Consider the following 22,264-nt stretch of genomic DNA (forward strand, 5'->3'; position numbering starts at 1 on the left):
GACCTTCACACCCTCATTACATAGTAGTGAACATCACTATGGTATAGACATTCACTACAAACTTAGTAGTGAATGTCACTACATAAAAATAGTGAGCATTGTGGCAGACACTAGCTGATTAGTATAGTGACCTTCACTACATTTAGTAGTGACTTCATGCATACTCTACTGTGAATTTGTTGACTTGCATGTATATACAGATAAACCAAAATGTGACTGGGTAGTTGACTGCTTTATTAAACTGAACCTTTCGATCTGAACTTTTGATACCTTTGCAGATTGCTTGAATATATAGCTATAGCTATATAATGGTAGCTATATATAGCTCCTTGACCAGTTTCTAGAAGCTTGAGAAACTCCCCCACCCCCTGCATGGATCTGCCCTGGCTATAGCTGTATGGTACGCTAATGTGACATTAATAATGCCAATGGGTTGATGATTTATTGGTTACTTAGTTATTTTAGTTACTGGTGAACAACAGCAAAAGTGATGATAATAATGAATTCCACTGAATAAAGCAGAATCTCATTCCTTAGCTACTGCATGTCATTCAACTTTGGCCAGTATAAGCTAGCTACCTTCTGGTTAAAACTAGTAGCTATAGTTAATATGTAGATAACTGGTTTGTTGTAACCAACTCTGTTTAAAGGTTTAGGCACCGTGTATGACTGTACTATTATTTAAAAAAAAATTTTTTTTCTTTAGGGTTAGGGTTAGATATAGTAGCTATTACTATTAGATATATTATGTACTGTGCCTGGTACTGTGCAGGAATCATGTTTAATTATAATGCACATCATGCAGGTGTATTATTCTTGGGGTTAGATTCGAGGTTACATATAGTATTCCGTTCAATTCCGGATACTTAACAATTACCATCTTTAGCACGTGACACCACGTGGAATTGCACCTGGAAGACCAGCCTGTTTCCCGCTATTTCTTTGCAACACAACGTACAAAAGACGAAGAGACAGTCATGGCGTTCATGCGGCAGTTCTTCAATTTTATTGATGGTGTAAGAATGCGCGGCTCTGACAGTGAGAGTGATAGTGAACTCAATAGTGATCAGGATTCCAGCGATTGGTCGCCATACGCGCCTCCACGCTCCACTCATTCGGATGAAAATGAGGTAAAGATGTCGCTATATTGTATGTGGTGTGTTTATTGTATGATAGAGTAGAGTATGTTTTCGAATTCCGGACACCACAGAATAACGGACTGCATCTAATTCCGGACATTACTACCCATGCACCGTAGCTACGTTGGGTATCTATTCGCAGTGTGGGTGGGAGGTGACTCCCCTAATAATCACTCATGGACATTAGAGCCGTAACTCACTGTAAATATTGTTTGCTAAATAAGCTAAGGCAATGTCGGGTCGTTGTACAGATTGGAGTGAGCTGGCAGACCTAAGAAGATTGATTTAGCCATTTGAAGCAAAGAAAACAATAGCTGTGACATTTAGGAGCGGGAACCTAGAGAAAACTTTTTCAGAATCGCAGTCAACCTTGCATGTGATTAGCTAGCTATAATGCAGCTATGATTTGTAATTTGATTTAGTAGCTACTAATACATATGCATTATGGAATCTTTCAAAATTTGTTATTGATGACTTCCAAGGCCATAACTAATCATTTACCAAAGCTATGCACTGGAATTTGTACAATTTGTAGCTGGCTATAGTCTGTGCTAGTCTCGCGTAGCCAGACCCACTCTTCGTGCGGCGCTTATCGATTGATAATTATAAGTGCCTAGCTGCGAGAGGGTCTGGTATAGTTCGAATAGCAAAGTTGTTCTGACACCCTGAGTTTTTCAGGGTGATAATGAAACACCTGGTTAACTTTCATCACGCCACGTCATATTGCGGACTAGTGGCTTACTGTCAATAAAGAAAGGAATTTGCTAACAACCCACAATATGACATGGCGTGATGAAAATTAACCAGGTATTTCATTATCACCCTGAAAAAGCTCAGGGTGTCAGAACAACTTTGCTATTCGAACTACCGTATAGCCTAAATATTTCGAGGGGGAAAATTTTCGCTGATTTTGCAGTTTTGGGTGTTATCAGCGAAAATTTTATCCTCGAAATATTTAAACCTCCATATAGTCTAATACATTTTGGGAGTGTTTGCAAATCCACGAAATTTTTATTTTTAGCAACATTGCTCAACCTCGAAATATTTTCCCCTCGAAATATTTAGGCTATACGGTATACCAGACCCTCTCATAGCTAGGCGCTTATAATTATCAATCGATAAGCGCCGCACGAAGAGTGGGTCTGGCTACGCGAGACTAAATATAAGTCTGTGCATTGAGTGTTAGCTACTTGGCGTCTTTATGACTGCATTAAAGAGGGAGGGAGGGGCTGACTACTCCTATCCAACCACAGGGGCTGACTACATAGAATGATGTGCATGGACTGACATGTAACTAGCTAAAAGGATAACGTTTCTTTGCAATGTGGAAGTAATTCCTTTGTTGTCCGGCATATGCATCACTGCTCCGTTAATTGATGGTCCGGAAGGCCTCGAAAAGTGCAGCTCTTTAATCCACAGTGGCTGTGTTATGCTCCTATAATTTTTATGCAAGAACAAGTAATGCAAGTACTTCAAAGTAGTGCAGTTTCAATTGCAGCTAGTAGCCTGGTCCGGCTGATATAACGATGTCCATGTGATGGTGTCCGTTGAATGACCATTTACTCTAAACACCTCAGCAAAAACCCACACTTAGACTCGTGTGATAACTAGTCTCGCGTGGCCAGACCGCTTTTTCTCGACACGACGCTTATCGATTGCATTATAAGCGCCTGCTCAAAAAAGGGTCTGGTGAAAACCAAATTGACAACTCGTTCTGGTCTAATTTGTCAGCGCCACCTGCACTCGGCGCCACCTGCACTAGGCATCAACGCCACCTGTCAGCCGCACAGGAGTTAAAACTTTTGAAGCAGCCGCACCATACAGCTGCTGTTCACAAATCGTTATCTACAAAAACATGTAGGTAACAAGAACGAGTTGTCAATCGGTTGTCACCAGACCCTTTTTCTAGCAGACACTTATAATGCAATCGATAAGTGCCATGCCGAGAAAAAGCGGTCTGGCCACGTGAGACTAGTGTGATAACTAGTCTCGCACGAGGGGTTCGCAACTTAGAAATTCTATCGACGTGATTCCCAAATCCCGGAATAATTTACACTGATTCCAAGATTCTTTAAAAGATTCCTGGTGATTCTTGCTTGATTCGTGATGATTCCAAGTGATTCTTATGTTTCCGTGCACGATTCTTTCTCAGATTCTCTCGCATTTCCTGAGCGAGGTTCTGTCGAGTGAGCTGTCAAGTTCTGTGTAGTTCAAGGAATGATATATTTCTGAGACAAACAAATGGAATTTGCTGCTGAAGATGGGCAATTTTGGCTGCTTGAAACGCTTTATACAACTTGAGAGAAGAAAGAAGTAGATCATTCCCCCTCCTGGTGCCTCGCCTGGTGCGGACCGGAGTGCCATAAAAGCAGTAACACAAACTACTGGCCACTGATTTAGTTCACTGATGCAGGTGGACTGACTCATGTGGACCGACTCTGTCGGCATCGAACTGATTATCAACCAAGTTTATATGGTCTTTAATGGCTCTTGTCTTCCATGCACTCAGTGTTCACAATTGGTGCTTCAAAATACCGTATGACAACAAATATTGGCGAAACTAATATTTGGCGATTTGCTATAAAATTATAGTTGGCAAAATTTTAATTTGGCGAAATGCTCTCACTGAAAAATTGGCAAATGGCATAAGTACGATGCTGTACTGACTTGCTTTAAAGAATATTCGGGTCTTGCTTCCATAGATGCCTACTGTACTTGAATATCTGTGCTCTTCGTGGCCACACCCACTTTCAGGATTATTTGCTGTGTGTAGGCATACTTGCCCATTTATCAATGGCTGTGCATGAATTCACGTCTGCTGCTGTCTGCAAGCTTACGTGGAGCCACGCCCACTAATAGTCAGTAAGCCACACCCATTTGCATGTGTGGAACCACACTAATTTACCAGTTTCAGCAGTATCCACAAAGGTTTGTCGAAAACCTACTTCAACAACTGAGTTTGAAAATAATATTGACAACATTTAAATTTGGTGGTTTAGTGACAAATCGCCAATTCGCCAAATTTAGTTCACCGCCAAATTTAATTGATACAGTGGAACCTCTCTTAACAAACTCCCCGAATTAAGGACACAATAGAAAAAACCTCCACAATAAGGACAAAAATTTTGGTCTCAACAGGTCTGGTTAATACAGAGGAAAATCTCTATATTACAACAAAAAGTAGCCAAAACTTCTGGGTCCCAAAATGTGCGTAATAGAGAGGTTCCACTGTATACGATATAATATACTGTCCAGTCAACATTTCAGAGTGCTTTCAATCACATGCAGAGAATATGAGTCCATCAGCAGCTTTTCAGTGTATACTAATGCTGACAGTGTTTTGCAGTGTACTGTAACATCACTTCAGGTGAACATGAACAGGTTAACAGGGTTTAGCTGGTGATGAAGCGTTCTTGTATTCATATGCTGATGTTTGATTTTTTTGATGCTTGATTATTTGTACTATAATTATTATGTATATGTTTCTGTTCTATTATGGTTGTATGCACTGTTCATTCTGTGTACCTAATTATTTACATATTTCAGTTACATGCTTAAAATCCTACATTATAAAGCTACAACTGTATAAGGTCCACTTTTAAATAATGGAAATTGGATGACTTACCATTCATGTTTACCTGGCCTGAACATATATTTTCTATTAACGATTTTCCGTGCTAAAAGCATACACAGCATCATGGATATAATCAAGAGTTCATAATATATATACTGAGGAGAGTATCCTACTCTCATATACCAATGTAGAAGGGCATATCGTGAAGTTGTGACGTAGCACTTCTGAGTTCGCCCGTTTTTCTTTGTATAATTGTGACTGGGCCTGTGATAATAGGGCATGTGGGCACATGATTTTTGCTTACTTTTTCACAGTTTCATCACTCATAACTTTTTGTACCATTATGCTATGGCATTGCAATTTTTAGCTCTTAGTAAGCAAATAATTGGCATCATGATGCAAGTTACAGAATGAAAATATACTTTTCCAGTACTGCGATATGACCTGTAGAGTGATGGGGTGTAGTTTGTGCCCACATGCCCTGTTTCGTAGGCCCGGTCACAATTAATGATGTCATTAGTTGAACATGGCATCGATTAAACGCGTGCCTAACAACGTCACTAGCAACCAAATTAACTCCAGCTCTAAGTGTTTCTCACCGAACTACAATCGTTCCTTCATGGGTTAAGACCGCTTCGTAGGCGTTTCTTGCTAGGCCATTCGCGAATACGGCTATACTGAGCATCGCGAGTGTGAAATGGTGCTAACGATTCTTGTACTTTTACGGCTGCTTGTACATCATAACTTCACGATACGCCCTTCTACAGGGGTATATGAGAGTAGGATACTCTCCTTAGTATATATATTATGAACTCTTGATATAATATATTATTTTTTGATATCACTGAATACAAAACACAGTATATATAGTCATTTCTAGTCACATGTCTTGCATAACCATTCTTTTGATTCTTCTATTGATTCCACTTCCACACTTAAATTCTCTAGACATCTCTTGTGGAACCATTCATTGCAGCCATCACATTGTACCATTTTACAATCATCGTCTGGTAACCTACAATAACAGTATATGGAACATGATTCTTCCATTGCTATTCGATTGTTCACTCGTCTTTTCTTCAGCATTGGAAAAGTGCTCAGAAAACCTTTCTCAAAGGACACTTTTAAGTGAATTCTTAATGCCGCCTGGTCATACACTACATTTGCTGGTTCTTCATTATTTGCTATGCTGGTCATCATGGCAATGGCATAGAGACCACGATCAACACTACCCTTCTGTAGTACTACATTTATGACTTTAATTCCTATTTGATTTTAATGGAGATTTGAGGTATCTTGCAATGACCTTTTGTGTTGCTAAACTAGGTCTTTGCTGCAAAGAGTCATACAACTCAACTTCACCACTTATGCAACCTTTTGTAGAGATGATAACCCAGTGATCTATCTTGCCAAGCTGCACATGTACAATCTGTAAACTATTGTCATTATCAAATGGCTTCAAATTGTTTGAACTTTACATCAAAGTATTACGTAATCCGTGTATGTACGGAAATTGTCTCTTTATTAATTTCCGTGCTGCTCCCATGTGAACATCACACGGTAAATGGTCAGTACAAAGATGGGACTTATGCACTGTTGTTAAGCTATAGCTGCCATGTTTCTTCCATGTTATAGCAGCAGCAGTTTCACTTCTCTCTTCAATTGTAGTAGTGGAAGTCAAGTCTATTTTGTTGTCTGATGTTATGTACATGTTTCTTTCGATACTTTGTACTGCCTCCTCAAAAAGGGAAATGAGTTTTGCGCAGACTAACTTATGTTTGGAAGCGTCACTTCCTAAAATACCCTGAGGAAACTTTTCCGCCGCTGCATTCTCTATGTGCACTGATTTCAAGCAATTAAGTGACAGTGTTAAAACATAATCATTCACCGAACAATAATTAGGATAATTCAAGGAAGCGCAGCATATTTAAAATGTGTTCACAGACAATGGAGGATGCCAACTAAACCAGGAACAGACAACAGCAATGCGTTTATTAATAGCTGTGATATTCAGTGATGTCTGATTACACTGACAAGCCTTCTGTGTTTTTCCATCTTGGTCAAAACCTTGCCAATTCTCCATTTATGCTGGGCTTTAAAGACACAAAGATCACCAATGCAGATGTATTGACGTGTCAATGAGTCTCAGGTATTGTTTGTTTGACATTTGGATTACTAGATTCACCTTCTTGACCTGCCATAGAGCTGCTAGTCTTCACTTGGGTACCAAACTGCTAGTCTTCACTTGGGATACCAAGGTAGTGGGTGAACTGCTAGTCTTCACTTGAGGTACCAAACTGCTAGTCTTCACTTGGGGTACCAAACTGCCAGTCTTCACTTGGGATACCAAGGTAGTGGGTGAACTGCTAGTCTTCACTTGAGGTACCAAACTGCTAGTCTTCACTTGGGGTACCAAACTGCTAGTCTTCACTTGGGTACTTAAGCTAGTCTTCACTTGGGGTACCAAACTGCTAGTCTTCACTTGGGTACTTAAGCTAGTCTTCACTTGGGATACCAAGGTAGTCTGCAGTTGGGATACCAAAAAAGTTGAGGCTTGTGAAGATATAGATTTTGTTCCAAATACACAGTCAACTGAATATGTGGTTGTGTTGATCTCACCCTAAATAGGCAATTTGTGGAAACTCTTTCACACTCTTGAAACAGCCACACTGCTGTTGTCTTACGGGTAAAACAAGTTTTTCCACTTCAACAAATGGTATAATTTTACTATGATTCTTTTGTCGCTGCAGCTGGTTGTGTTCAAACTTTGTATACATCGCAATTGTCCTTTTCTCAGTGCACTTAAATCTGTTCTTAATCTTGCCACATTCACCTTTGTCAATCGTTCCAAACTGTTCCATAGTAGGAATATCTGTGACAAAGTCTTCATTTTCTGATTCTGTAGTACTATTACACTGTATGTCACCAACTAAGTTGCCATCATAGTCTTCTTCATCATTGTCATTATCATCAATTTCATCAATCTGAGCTGCTTTCACTGGTTTTGAAATAGTATCCTTTATTTCCTCCTTGGTAAAAGATATTCCTAGTTCATTCATTACTCTAACTGCCTCCTTGTTGGCTCTTTCAATTGTGGGGGGAAAAAAATGTCTTCATCAGGTATTTTGCTGAGACTGGTTTCTTGAACTGAATTATATCCAACTTTCTTAAGGTGTGCTGTGGCTCTAGGATATATTATACCAGTCTCACGTGTCTGATTCTAGCTGCAATTGGATTTGCAACCTATGTAAACGATATAAAAATCCCAGCATGCTGAAGTTTATAATTGTTGGTCATACTTCGTGCAGCTCTAAACGTTTGTTCACATGCTTGTGACCCCAATAGCCATGGAAGAAAATACTGGTCACCATGAGGAATTTTGTCCCTCAACATCAACAAAAAAAAGTATCAAACTATGGCCATTCAATTCAACACAAGCATGGGCATTATATGTGATAAAATTATTCCTGATGGTGTGCTTCTTGTCCTGCAACAGCCATTTATGCTAGAATCTGAAGAAGAAAATTACATACCAGCCCTTGTAAATTCATTCCAAAGGAGAGAGCTTCCTATTTAAGTACGCATCAACAAAATATTGTAGGCATTTAAGGTAATGGAATGTGTCTTTTGCATCTGGAAGCTGTTCTAATAAATCAAGTACACATTGTGCTGTAATTTGTGACACAGCTTCAAAGTTCTGCTTGTCTTTATGTTCCATGTCTTTATGCCTTATTCCATGTTGGTCTTTTGTAAAAGTGTTTAAATAATTTTTAAATGATGTGACCCAGCAAGAAAATCACCTATTGGAAGTATTACTGATGGTTTTAGTAAGCGTGCCTTCAGCTTTACAGCTACGTGAACATAATCCTGCATGTATATCACAGGAGCTGTTTGCTTTAACCAGAACCAAGACCACTGTTTCATGTTTGGTAATTCTTTCAATAAACTTGATGGTGAGAACTGGAATTGATCATGTTGCAATTGGTCATTAGTATTAAGTTTAAAATCACATGAAACCTTCATCGCCTTCAAGATTTGGCTATCCCCGTCACCTCCAAAGCTAACTACAGTGATGTTTCGTTTGTGGAATTCTGCATAAATATACTTCCAACGTTTCAATACCTCAGTTGCTGTAAAGCAATTGTTGGTGCCAGTACATCCTAGACAAAATGGAGGGACTTCCTTGCAGATACACTGTGCCATAAAGACATATGCAAACTTAGCAATCTGTTGTGACCTGAAGCAATCTTCTATACCCTGCAGGGACAAAGCTAAAAGTGAATCAACTATGGGCAAACCGTCGTTATTGCATGGAGGTACAAAACCAACTAGCCTGTTAGTCTCAATGTCAAACTCTACTTGACTTAAAGAGTCAAGTTGCATCTTCACTGATGGCAACCATATTTGGAGCATTAAATTTACTTAAAAACATTGCTAGTTCATTGAATTGGAACTGGCCTTCCGATATATGATGGTATTGAAAGTGAATAGCTCCCTGTACAGTGCGAAGGCTTGGGATAGCAGTCGGCATATTCTTGTGAACAAGGTTGTAGGCCATTGAGCCAGCTAATAAGAACAAAGATGTTGCAAACTTCTTTACTACCTCACTGTGCCTTCTGCCTTGAGGGTGCATATTAGCATTTTTTTTTCAGTATTTGTTACAATTTGGTTAAAAATGATCTAGCCTTCATCAAATCATCATTAGACTTACTCAATAAGTCTATTTTCTCAACCAAATTAAAGTAATTTATCTTTTCCTGTGATGGATCAGATGCACACTTTAACATAGCCATTTTTTACGACAACCATATGACCAATCAACCTTAACCTTCTTTGCAGCTAAAGTTTGTGCAATGTCATTATTTGCCCCTCATATTTTTCCATAATAGGAGGGGCTACCCGAAAAACCTGATTGCTTTCCTTCACTTCATGTTCAGCGTTGCACTCACCTACTGTGGTAACAGAGGGTAGATCAGCACTGAAGTGCTTGCAATTATATGCCTCTCATCAGCTATGGCTGAAGTACTGGCAGTGGTCTTATCTGGTTGGCAAGATGTATGATCTGGTACACCTGAACTTTCAGTAGAAACCTCAACTGTTAGGGCTGCCTCATCTTTACAACTGTGAACATTTCATCAGCTACACCAGATGTACTGGTAGTGGTTTCAGCAGGGATCATAACAGAAGCATCATCTGGTACAACAGCTGTACTGGCAGATTGTGAATGCTTAAGTTGTGGTGCTGATGACTTAGATTTAGAGAAGTGTTGATCAAGCGGGTCTGCTGGTATTTCTTTTTTTCTATTTATGCAGGTTTTCACATGACGATACCAATTAGACAATTTGATGCAGCCTTTGGTATCAATACCTAGATGCTTTATTTCATATCACATCTGGCACATTATAGCTGCTGTATACCCACCACTCTCACTGAGCTTCACTTGGATTTCATAATCCTTGTTCTCTTTTAGCTTTCTTAAGCGAATGTCAGTTTTAGGGGAACTTATCCATTCAGCAATATTCTTTCGTAGTGTACAGGTTATCTTATAATAATCAACACGACACTCAACACTGGTATTTATAGGATTCTTTTTTACCTTTTCTGTATTACTCGAAAGAATAGATTTCAAAGGCTTCATATGGAAACTTCTGCAAACATCTTCACAAAAAGGGAGATCGTATTCCTGTGCCCAGAAGGAATGCTGGGCTCTGAAGCTACAAAATCATCACGGTGAAACCTGCAGGAAAGAAATAAAATTGATAAAAATGTGTAGCTACTCGTGTGGCTGTATATTGGACCTCATAATTATATAGAGTAATTGTATGCCTCTAGTGTACTTTGTGGGAATTGTTTTATTTCCCTCTGACAGTGATAGAATTTATGGATCAACAACAACACACAAATGTAGTTAGCATGTTCACAAACAAGCATGCATAAATGTACAGAACGTATTGTTTTTTTCTCCCCCTACTCAAAAGTTGTGCAAAGAAGATGTTGATGCTAAACTTGTATCATGCATATACTGTATATGTATATTCAGTGTTGGTTGTCCCTGCTACATCTTGTTTCACACTCAGCATTACAAGCCTTTTTGTCAGAACATAGACAAATGTTATAACCTCATTCTTTCTTGAATATATGTAATATTGATGATTACAAGTCTTTACATTGGCAGTTCTCCAATATCTATGCCCCAAAGCTTGCTAGTTAACACATTGTAAATAAAACAGAAGTAGATGGATGAAAGTATGTGACCGGACCTGCTATAGTAGGGCACATTAACACATATAATTTGCCTAATTTTTAAACATTTTATACCATCATGCTATTATATGTATATGGTCATAGCCATAACCACATGTAATATTCATGGATTTAGTCATTATTAATTTAGTTAGGTACATACGTATATACAAATCAAGCAAATATTCTATTACAATACTGAGATATGGTTATATGATGGGGTGTAGTTTGTGCCCACACGTCCTATTTTTGCAGGCCCAGTTCAAGGAGCAAATATGTAAATTGTGTAACACTAAATGCAAGGCTTGGGTGGTTGGGTGACTTTGATATGAAACTCCATCCACACTATACATGTGCATCTATATAGTACATTATCTATGTGACTGGATTTGACAAAACCAGGCTTCCACACATATCCAACACATTGACCACTCAGTGTTATTGGCCTAAAATTTTCACCCAATTTTCGATAGCTTTATAAAAAAGCATGTCAAAATTTCAAATTGATATAGCTAATCATCCAAAATCATAGATCTGGATGTGTGTGGAAGCCTGGTTTTGTCAAATCCGGTCACATGTTTATCAGTTAGCTACACATGTAACTACTAACCAGCACACCGTTGCTAGAGCCAGTGTGCATGCAGTATTGCTTTCAGAGTGTATCATGCAGCATTATCACACCTGGCATGTTAGTGTGTCATAATCACCAATTTATCTATAGTGCATACCTGTTATCGTTAGGAAAAGTTTTCTTTACATATTCCAACATTTTGTCATTACACTTGGATGACTCGTTAACATTAATCTCTGCAATTACTTGAAGAGTGTCATAACCGCAAGCTACGAAGATGTTCAGGATGTATGGTGGCAGTTTCTGCTGCATCAGTGTGATGGCAATTTCAGCCTGACTGGACATATTATAGCTATCATTGTCTGGCTTGCTCCTTCTGCACTCATCGCCCTGTCAGGTCTACAAAAAGCAGAGATCGTGTTAGGTAGCTTTTAAATAGTAACTGTGTAGCTCGCTCTATAGCTAGCAGCCTTAACAATTGCTCTGCAACAACTACAAGCCAAATTAGCAAGTAAACTCGTGTGCGTGAAGTACCGTATTTTCAGTACACTATTAAAGCTAATCTCGCGTTCAAACTCAAAGTCTGAGAAAGCAAACAAGCCAATTAAGAACAAGTGCTGTGTGCCTTGTCCGATATACGCCACTACAGAATCACATAATACCATCACAAAACACAATGTTTTACTGAAATTATATGTGCAATATTAATAATTTACGGAGAGTTACATTGTTACGATTCTTGTGATTCTTGTGTGGTTCGCCATGATTCTTATATGATTCTGGTGGATTCGCCATGATTCTCCCTTGATTCTCAGGATTGTTGACATGATTCCTAGAGTTGCAGATCCCTCGGTCAGTAGAACGTTACACAGAATTCTTAATGCAGGTGTACCAGACCCGTTTTCCCGACGCCCACACAATTAAAAGAAAAAAGTGGTCTGGCTATGTGATTCAGTCAGGGTGAATGTGATTGCTGTTGATTGGCGAAGCCTAAACTTCTTAGACCTGTTAAAAAGTGCAGCCTTACCGCTGCATACTGTTATCTTGTATTGCAGCTGAAGGGCACGAGTGACGCTTTTAACAGGTCTAAGAAGTTTAGGGCTTCGCCAATCAGCGGCAATCAACATTCACCCTGACTGCAGTGGAATGTTACACAGAATTCTTAATGCAGGTGTACCAGACCCGTGTTTTCCGATGCCCACACTAAAGAAAAAAATCAGTCTGGCTACGCGAGACTACATGATAACCGCTTAGAGTTGTAGCTGTAGTTCAATGTCACCACAAATGCTGCAGCGTCTGATTTTTTGCATCCCTTTTCAGTGAAGTTACCTTCACACAAGGGAGGTTGGTCACATGTCATCGAACATAATTTACCTTCATACCAAGGGAGGTTAGTCACATGTCATCGAACATCTCTTGATCTCTCAAACTTTGAAAGCTGTGCCTTTGCGGCAATTCAACTTCTCTCAGAACACTTCATTTTGTGTAGCTATCCTAACTAAGAAACAAGCACTGTGTTATGTCTTTTAATAAAGATGCCCAGATTGGTGCTATGAACTTTACACAAAAGAGTGTTGGAGGAAATTGAGACAGTGCAGACAGAGTATATAGAATCTTCTAGATGTAGCCTTCAAAAGCAAAAAGACTTAGCCATGTTTACTCACCTGAGAAATGGTTATGTTAATGAGCATGAGTGTGTATGCCCCTGTCAATGTTTGACCATACTAGATCTAGTCCATACACACGTGAGAATAATGCTTTCTTTGAAAAGTACGTAGTATGTGGTTAACGAAAGCCCCATAATTTCTAATGAAGGTCTGGACACTCAAGACCAACATTGAAGTGTTTATGATTGTAATAATGAGGCTGGTAAGGTAACTAAGCTCTTTGATTTGATTGCTTGGGACATAAAATTGCTAATATTTTTAAATCTGCCTACTCTGTTATTTTATTACTTTTAGGAATCGATTGATAAACCTTACTACCAGTCAATTATTACAACACTGAAATCAGTAGAGAGACCTGGATATTATTGTGCTGGTGGAATGATTTCTATGCCACTGCCATCACTTTTTGTCGTCGGGCTACCTGATTTATTCCTTGGTCTTCCACTCTGCAAGGCACAGGCTAGTGATCTTATTGAGTTAGCAAGTAGAGCTCCCTTTGGAAGGGGTGAAGAGACAATAGTAGATACCAGTGTTCGGTGTACATGGCAGCTCAGTCCTTCACAGTTTACAATTGGTAATCCTGATTGGGAGGAGAGTATACAGACATTGTTGGCTAGAGTTAAGGCAGACTTGGGGTGTACTGCAAGTCTTACTGTAACCTGTGAGCTCTACAAGCTGCTTCTTTACGAACCTGGTGGATTTTTTAAGGTTAGTATGCTGCATTATGTTGTATTCCTGTTTTATACTTTATGTAACATATTTTTGTGTTTGTATTTGTGTAATTATATGAGTAAATGTAGTGCTCTGCAAGATTCAGTAGTTGCCAAGGTATTTGCAATGGCACAGGGACTAAAAAAAGGGACTAGTTGTGGCCAAAAAGCTAGTTGTAAATGACTTTTGGCTAGTTGTAAATGGTGATTTGGTTAGTTGTAAAAGTCAGACTAAATAGGAAGCTGCACCACAGAAAAGAATTAAGTCAAAAATTACATACATGTGCTGTGCATGTTTACAGGGATTTGACTAAAAGTACCTCAAGATCCAGTCTTAAGATTGCCATTTTCAAAAATTTTCCGCTTGTGGTCCACTAAAATTGCAACTTATAGTTATGGTCATTTTCACAGTCCACTATTGATATAAAATAATTGCTTTAAAAAATCAATATCATAGTGTTGATCTAAAGAATTGGCTTGTACGTCATAGTTCCAGGTCATCTCAAATTGTTTACAGATTGAATCTTGCCACAATTGTGTTTCAAGTAGGTAAATATGCTCTCATATTGTGGCATCATATTTTAGGAATGCAAGAAAAAACTGTGATACTAAATATCAAATAGAAAGGTGCAAAGGAGTATGACAGTCATGATGTAGCAGTTGTAGCAGTCCAATGTAAAATTATTTGCAGTACAGTAGGTTCTTGGTTATCTCCTGTGATCTGAACAATATGTATGATTTACTGTTCTATTAGAGCATTTTGACAGCTCTTGTATATTCTAATAGAGTAGTTGAACAGATGAATGGAATTCACATGTTTGAGCAAATCTGAGCACTTTTGTGATTGAACTGGCGCAGGTGTTCGGTAGTGGAGATATCACTATATTGTAATCCATTAAATCTGTCCATCTGTGTTCTTTCTTTGGGATGCCGCTAACTCACCAGCCGAACACATATTGTCACGGGACTTTAGCAAATAAGTGCGCATCATCTGGCAGCAACTTTGTTATTTTTATTCGTTTCTCAATAGACATTGGTGTAGAGGAAAATTTGAGCTGTAAACCTGTCAAACCAGCCCTAGCATTAGTGCATAAATACTCCAGGTTTCAATTCCTGTCCATGACAACTTGGTTCCACCTTTTTGCTGACATGCCTTTTTGCCTGTCAACTGGTCTGCAATTTACTCATAGAACATTTGAAATGTTTATGAATTTTTCTTCTGCAAAGTTGTGCAATTAGAAAGTTTTTGTTGAGAAAATACAAAAGCATAGTAAGGTTAATCTGAAAAATACCAGAGACAAATATAATAGTCATTCACTATAATGAAGTTTGGTCAGACATAATGTCCTAGCCATCAAAGGAGCCTCAGGGACATAGTTTACTTGTTTGGTTAATGGTTTTGACTGCTAATTATATCTGTCCTTTGGTTGCTAGGAGTAGCAACCCAAGGTGGTGACCATGAATGTACTTGGCTAATGATCAGCAGTTGGTAATAGCCCACAACAACGCAATGACTAATATCCACATGGAGGCCATATGCACAAGAGCAGTACTACTAAAGAGTCATGTACGTCTGTTCAACACTAAATTTGGTAGGGATCAGCTGCAAAACATTGTATTTATCACTGTACATGAACTTGGCTTGAAATGTATGCCTGAGGGTTGCAGTCGTGAGATCTGAGGACATAGCATATCAGGCAAAATCCCGAGTGCCCCATGTTACAGTCAATATGTAACACTTCCGTAGCAGTGAATCACCCAAGCCAATTAGAGTGCAAATACTTTTATACATACTTACCTGAAAAATTCGATTATACATCAGCAGCCGGTACAATCTGACTACATTTGGCATTGTGAATAGACAAGTCTTGAAAAATTAGTTACATAAGTTTACTGTTTAATCAATGCCTTTAAGGATGATTTACAGAGTTTACTAAAGTCTGAGACATGCAGGATTCCTTGTAGAGTGATTATCAGTAAGGTTCAAAAATGTGCCAAAATGCTTATAAATAAGATATATCACTGGTTCTCCCTTTAACCTAATGTCTCCCAACTTGTAGGATAGCAAATATAATGAAACACTGTTGTCTGAGTGGAATGGTGTTTATGGCAAAAGTGCTATTTAGTTCCCACAATCAATTTTAGTCTTAACTTTTATATAATTAAGCTAACCAGATGTAGCCTGGGAAAATGGCCAACTGGGCTGCGTTGTGAATGTAGCCCCAGCTGGTTCCTTTGATCTGCCTACTCACTGTGTTATATACAGAGTTAGGTACTGAAAAAGTAGTTTAATATCTATAGAACGATTTATCATTTCTAATGGGTTATACCTCCCTCATGACTGTGTTTCTGCATGTGTAAGCATGGCCTTATCCACAGAGTTTTTTTTTCGCACTACATACTAGCAGTGGAAACTTAGTGAACTCACTTTTCATAACCCTTGGGGATCACCTATCGAACATCTGAGATAGAGCATGCAATTGTAGCAATTACCTATATAATCTTCATCTACTCTAATACAACTAAGCATAATTAAAGTCTTAATAAATATAATGTCCACTTGGTTCCATTTGGAGTACTTTGAGATAATAAAGTCATTCTCTAAGGTTCCTATGGATACAAATACTTGAAATTAACAAGGAGAAATATCCTAACCGCCTGGCAGACTCTTTTAACTGTTCGAGCGTTAATCGGATGGCTGTAGGTTTGAGGCTGCCCTGGTCAAGTCATGGATTTTTTCTCCTTTCTCCTCCTTTTCAAACATACTTTCTGTAATAACTTTAAACAGGCTGTAGGACCAGGTGTCCTACAGACCTTCAGCATTCGTGCTGTAAAGTCTTAAATAAATGAAGTTTTTTTTTCAATGTTGTACTCTTTTTGGGATAGTATCCATCGTCTCCAATAGCGGGGAAAAAAAACTATGCCTCTTCAATTCTCTGCAAAGGTGTCATGTTTTTGTTCATAAAACTTTCTATAGTGGATCGTGTGGCCTTTAAATAATATTTGGTACCTGCGAGATGAAGAAGAAGAAAAGGATTAAGAAGAAAAATGCGAAGAAAATAAGACGAACTTTGAAGGCGCGTATCTCAGTGATGGATGGGCGAATTCACCTCAAATTTGGAATAGGAAGTGCCCTACCCCGAGGGAGTTTCCACAGCAAAAATGGTTAATTTCCACCCAGCCATTATCGGGCTATGGATGCGTGAAAACGGTGTTTTTTCGGTTCCTGTAAAATACACACTTGTCTGTTGCGCGCCCGCACTGGCTGTACTTGGCCGCACAACACACTATCGTGTGTCTTGATATGTGCAAATGTATATAGCTATAGATGAGGTTATTATAATTATAGAAGCAAAAAGTATATTATTAAAAAACCATAATAGCCACAAAACTAAATAAACCTCTTCTCATTATATAATTATTAAGACATGCTGCTTCTATATATTGTCATCACAGAGTGGCATGCCTGTCATAAGTGCTGCTGGATGTAAACTAAAGAATTCTACATAGCTAGCTTTAGCTATTTCAATTTAAGTATATAGTCAATTTAAGCTAGCAGCCCACTTCCCTAGGTGAAAGCTACCATTGCTCCATGCTTCTACAAAACGTATACAAAACATAGCTACAAAATCCAATATATAGCTATGTGCATTTATATAGCTTGCATACTTCTTGAATGAATATTTGCTACTAATGCTGCAAACAAATCACTTGCTCTTTGTGAGGTCCACTGAAATCTGCTACGCCTATGAAGACTGCAATCTGAGCTGCAATTTCCACTGATACAGTAAAAAATGAAGACACTCCAGAATTTTGTGGTTACGATAATGGGGCACGCACTAATGAAAAGAGTCCACGCTAAAAGGCTAATTTCAGTCCAAATTTCAAATTTTGAAATTAATTTCTGTGTGGTTTGTACAAAATTTCATAGCGTGAGTGACCCCTTGGCAATAAACTTGCTAACACGATTGTGTCTTGAGTAAACTGTTCAGAAGCTGTACTTTTGTATCTGTTAGTAGAGGTCTAAAATGATCTAGCTAAGGCATACCAATAATATCATTAATCTCTGGTATCAGCACTATCATTTATACTAGCCATAGATATACTAACCCTGGGTACAAGGGGTTAGTATATTTAATAGTTTTACCACAGCTGTGAGGGATTTTGCTGATATATACACCCAGGGCTGCAGGCTCGAGAGCTGTGGGTGTATATATCAGCAAAATCCCAAGCAGTTGTGGTATTGATATATATCACTCAGGGCACACTCACCTGATAGGCGAAAGAACTACAGATCACTCACCCCATTTGTTGTATACACTAGATCGATTGTGGTTTCAATTGCATGGCTCAGAACGTTATTCCTACATTGTTGTATTTTAACACACGCCAGGAACTTTTAATAATGGGATTGATTTTTGAGGTGTCAAGTTTTTAATACTACATTAAACCTTTGCTATTGTGGTAGTAAGTAAGTTTATACATTAAGGTAAGTACTTAGGACTATAAGCTGCTGGCCTAGTAGTCATATTCCTGTTTCGTGGTCTGCTCAATGGCTGACACGCTCCCCATGCAAGAAATACGTGTCCATGCATCACCCAAGCGCTCATTTTACAGATCATTTGTCTTAGAATATAGTTTAGTTACTGTCAAATAATCTAAACTTAGCAACTACAGTGAACCTAGCCTAATATGGTTTAGTTACTGTCAAATAATCTAAACTTAGCAACTACAGTGAACCTAGCCTAACTTGTAAACCCAAACCCATAATTAAACGCTCCATGTTGCTCAATATGACAAGTCAAAGCATATTGTATCTTTGAGCTGGTTGGGAATCAAAGCCATGAGCAAACCACTTGCCCATGACATTGCCTGGGTAATATCTAGATATTTCCCGGGCAATATTCCAGTTAAACCCTGAGCAGCGCCTTTGAATGCCCACGCTAAAGTGGTATATCTATTTATGAATTAGCTATTGGAACTCTGTCTCTGTAAGAGAGTGTTTGTATGGTTGTTTGTAACAAATCACAATTGTACACTTACAGTACTGCTACTCTTTAGTACAGTATTGCTATTCATTAGTACAGTAGTGATGGCAGAGAACTTCACAATTTAACAAGCTGTAGGATGGTTGGCAATCTATGGAATACAGGTTTATTAATAGGTCATGGACATGCAGAGGAACTCAGTAAGTGTGCCATGGCTATATTAGTTTTTATCACAAAAGAGTGGTTGTTGTATACGAGTGAAACAATAAAATGAACAAAATGGCAAATTTCAGTTTTGTCACACATACACATACCGTTCCCTTTTCACTTGATACTTACTAGTGGACTAATACTCATTGCAAATAGCCACCAGAAAGTTGTTTTGAGTTGGAAAATGCTTTCCAAGGAGATTTTTAGGTGTGTGTTCTATTAGAATTTTTGCAAAAAGCATGGGCAATCTCTATTATGAACCCACTATTGTGGTTCGTGTTAACCTTGATATTAGTTGTAGTTCTAAAAACACTGTATAACTGTATTTTCTGTACACATATATAGCGTCACAGGGATACAGAAAAAGCAGCCAACATGTTTGGTACTCTGGTGATCCAGTTACCGTCAAATTACGAAGGTGGAGAGTTACTTGTATTTCATCAGGAGAAGGAGACCAACTTCAATTTTAGTGAGCCTGCTGCTACCAGAAGCTTTTACTTTGCAGCCTTTTATGCTGACTGTGAGCATGAAGTGAGGCCAGTTACCAAGGGATACCGATTGTGTCTTGTCTACAATTTGATCTATACAGGGGTGGATAAATGTCCTGTGCCAGCCAACAACAAGGAAAAAGTTTCTGCTATTGTTTCAGCAGTAAAGGCATGGAATGAGGATGTCGAGTCTGGTGATTGCCCGAATATGATGACGTACATGCTCGAGCATCAATACTGCAAAGCTGGTCTCTCTTTTCAATTGCTGAAGAATGTTGACCGGGCTATGGGTGATGTTTTAGTACAAGCAAAGAATGAAATTGATTTTGATCTTTATGTGGCTAATGTGCACCGTTCAGAGTTTTTTAGTGCTTCTGTTCGTGGCTATGATGATTATAAAATTGATAATCTTTCTGATACTTGCGTCGATGCAGAAGACCCGAGGGCATATGATGGAACAACTTTGGCTTCTATCACATATTTTAATAAGCAATTCCTTGTACCTCGTCGCTTTTTTCATGAAAGGGATCCCGATGAAGAAAATTTTCAAGAGGCCACTGGTAATGAAGGAGCTACAGTGGACAAGCATTACCATTGGGCTGGTCTGTTGATGTGGCCTGTCAAGAAGCGCACTGCTGTAAAGGATGGACATCTTTTAATTGACAACTTTGAAAAGGAGGTCAAGAATAAGAAGGATAACACTGACTTGGTGGTACATGCGGAAGATGTTTTGAGGGAGTTACGTGGCCGATGGTCATGTGAGTCTGATAGAGTTTTAAAGTTGTTGTTACAGATGGATAACAAAGAGTTAGTTGTCAGGTGTTTGGACATAATTGGTGGGGCTAGCAGAACTTATATGGGAGAAAGTTTTTATAATGTTGTTTCTGCTGTTGGCCTCAAGTATGGCTGGGAGATTCTCAAGTCCCCACTGGAAAGTGTTTTTATCAAATGTACATCGGACAGAGTAGAAGCGTACTGTTACTTTTTGATAAAGATGACAACTGATCAGATGAGTCAAGAGCAGAAGGAATTGTCACGATGCCTTGGTAGAATTTTTATTGGCTACTTAGCTGATGAACAGGACGCCACGCCTGCTAGTGGAGCTTTCTCTCATCCATGGAGACTTAATGGTCACGGTGGTCTTCGTACTGCATGGGATGTTTGTAGAAGCAAAGAGTTTGTGTGTGGACTTGTGAAACTTTTGAAGACTTTAGAATGTGATGATCTACTTGTTGTTGCTGTTGATGCGCTTTGCAGTAAACCTGCTTATTACCCAATATTAGAAACAGTGGGTCCTGCAGTTGTGGAAATTGGTAAATCAGTTACAATCGAAAGAGAGGGACCACTAAATACACTGCTGTTTCACTGTGTATCAACACTAGAGGATTCAGTTAGGAGTGTTTTAGCACTGCCAAGCCATGCACGCACCGTGAATTTCTCGTGCAGGTGCAAAGATTGCCTGGCGCTAAAGCGTTTTATGCAACACCCTGCTCAACAACGTTGTCGATTTACAATTGAAAAGCACAGAAGGAAACACCTGCAGCTCCAACTAAACTGCACCAAACATGATGCCAGACATGAAATTGACTATTCGTCAAAACCGTATGCTTTGGTTGTGAGTAAAACACAGGAGTCACATAACAGAAAGGTGGAGAAACGTAGAAGGGAACAAAGTTTGTTAACTGCTCTGCAGCCTTTGCTGAATCGTAAACGTAGAAGTCAACCACCACCGAAAAAGAAGAGAAAAGGAAATGAGTAACTATCCATACATTTTATGTACAAGCTATATCTTTATGCTAACATCCACAGTGTATGCTTTCACTTTTTTTTGTTTATATACTATACAGTCAAAGTTATGGTTAAGGACTTTTCTTAATGTACAACTCGCATGTATGTATTGTTTGTTACCGCAGTTTTACACTGCTCATGTGTATGTAGATCTAGTTCAAATTATGTATTATAAGTTCAGACAATTAATATGAGATTGCTTACTTGCATAAATCTATATATAATATTTGGTTATTTAATTGGCTACGAACTTCATTGTGGATGGTGACTTTCTATATTTAATATATATGAGTGCTTTATTTTCTGCCAAATACTATACTTATTGGTAGTATTTTAGCTTTAAAATGGGGCGGCTGCATGCATTCAAGGTAAATGATTTAAAGAGCTGATATCAGATGCTGCTCAAACAAAAAGCTTTGATTGCTGTCTTATACCTTTCACAAAATCTGTTGGCCAATTGTCTTGAAATTTGACAAAGGGAACTTCATATATATATAGCCATAAATACATAAATTATGGAATTATACATGATAATTCACGTAAACTTCATTTTGTGCAGTTACTCCAACTCTGACAGGGTGTAATAAAACCACAAGTTTGTGAAAATACAATTTGTGAATAGATTAGCCATTGCAGCTTACCTTTGTTGTAGTCAAGCTACAAAGTGAAAATCTTGCAAATATGTGACCGAATTTGACAAAACAAGGCTTCCACACACATCCACTTTTATGACTGACGGACCATAACTCAATGTAGGAGTATGCCATACAGTTCAAATTTTGACCTGGTATTTTACAATGCTATGGAAGAATTTTGTGAAACTTTCAGGTCAATAGCTTATTGAGTAGTCAAGTTACAGTTGTTTAAAGTCAGAAAAGTGGATGTG

At 38.6% G+C, this 22,264-nt stretch overlaps 1 protein-coding gene across 1 annotated transcript; it reads left to right on the forward strand.

The window, feature by feature from the left end:
- Positions 1 to 884: 884 nt before the first annotated feature.
- Positions 885 to 21,608, forward strand: LOC136236595 (uncharacterized). Its single transcript, XM_066026811.1, has 3 exons — positions 885 to 1,130; positions 13,489 to 13,902; positions 19,448 to 21,608. The coding sequence occupies exons 1-3, from the start codon at positions 978 to 980 to the stop codon at positions 21,347 to 21,349; spliced, it is 2,469 nt and encodes an 822-aa protein (XP_065882883.1). The 5' UTR covers positions 885 to 977; the 3' UTR covers positions 21,350 to 21,608.
- Positions 21,609 to 22,264: the final 656 nt, after the last annotated feature.

This window comes from Dysidea avara, chromosome 10, assembly GCF_963678975.1.
Source record: "Dysidea avara chromosome 10, odDysAvar1.4, whole genome shotgun sequence".
NCBI classification, from domain to species: domain Eukaryota; kingdom Metazoa; phylum Porifera; class Demospongiae; order Dictyoceratida; family Dysideidae; genus Dysidea; species Dysidea avara.

Coding starts and splice junctions, on each gene's coding strand:
- LOC136236595 (XM_066026811.1), top strand. CDS start 978: ATGGCGTTCATGCGGCAGTTCTTCAATTTTATTGATGGTGTAAGAATG. Junction 1,131..13,488: donor CTCATTCGGATGAAAATGAG/GTAAAGATGTCG, acceptor TATTACTTTTAG/GAATCGATTGATAAACCTTA. Junction 13,903..19,447: donor AACCTGGTGGATTTTTTAAG/GTTAGTATGCTG, acceptor ACACATATATAG/CGTCACAGGGATACAGAAAA.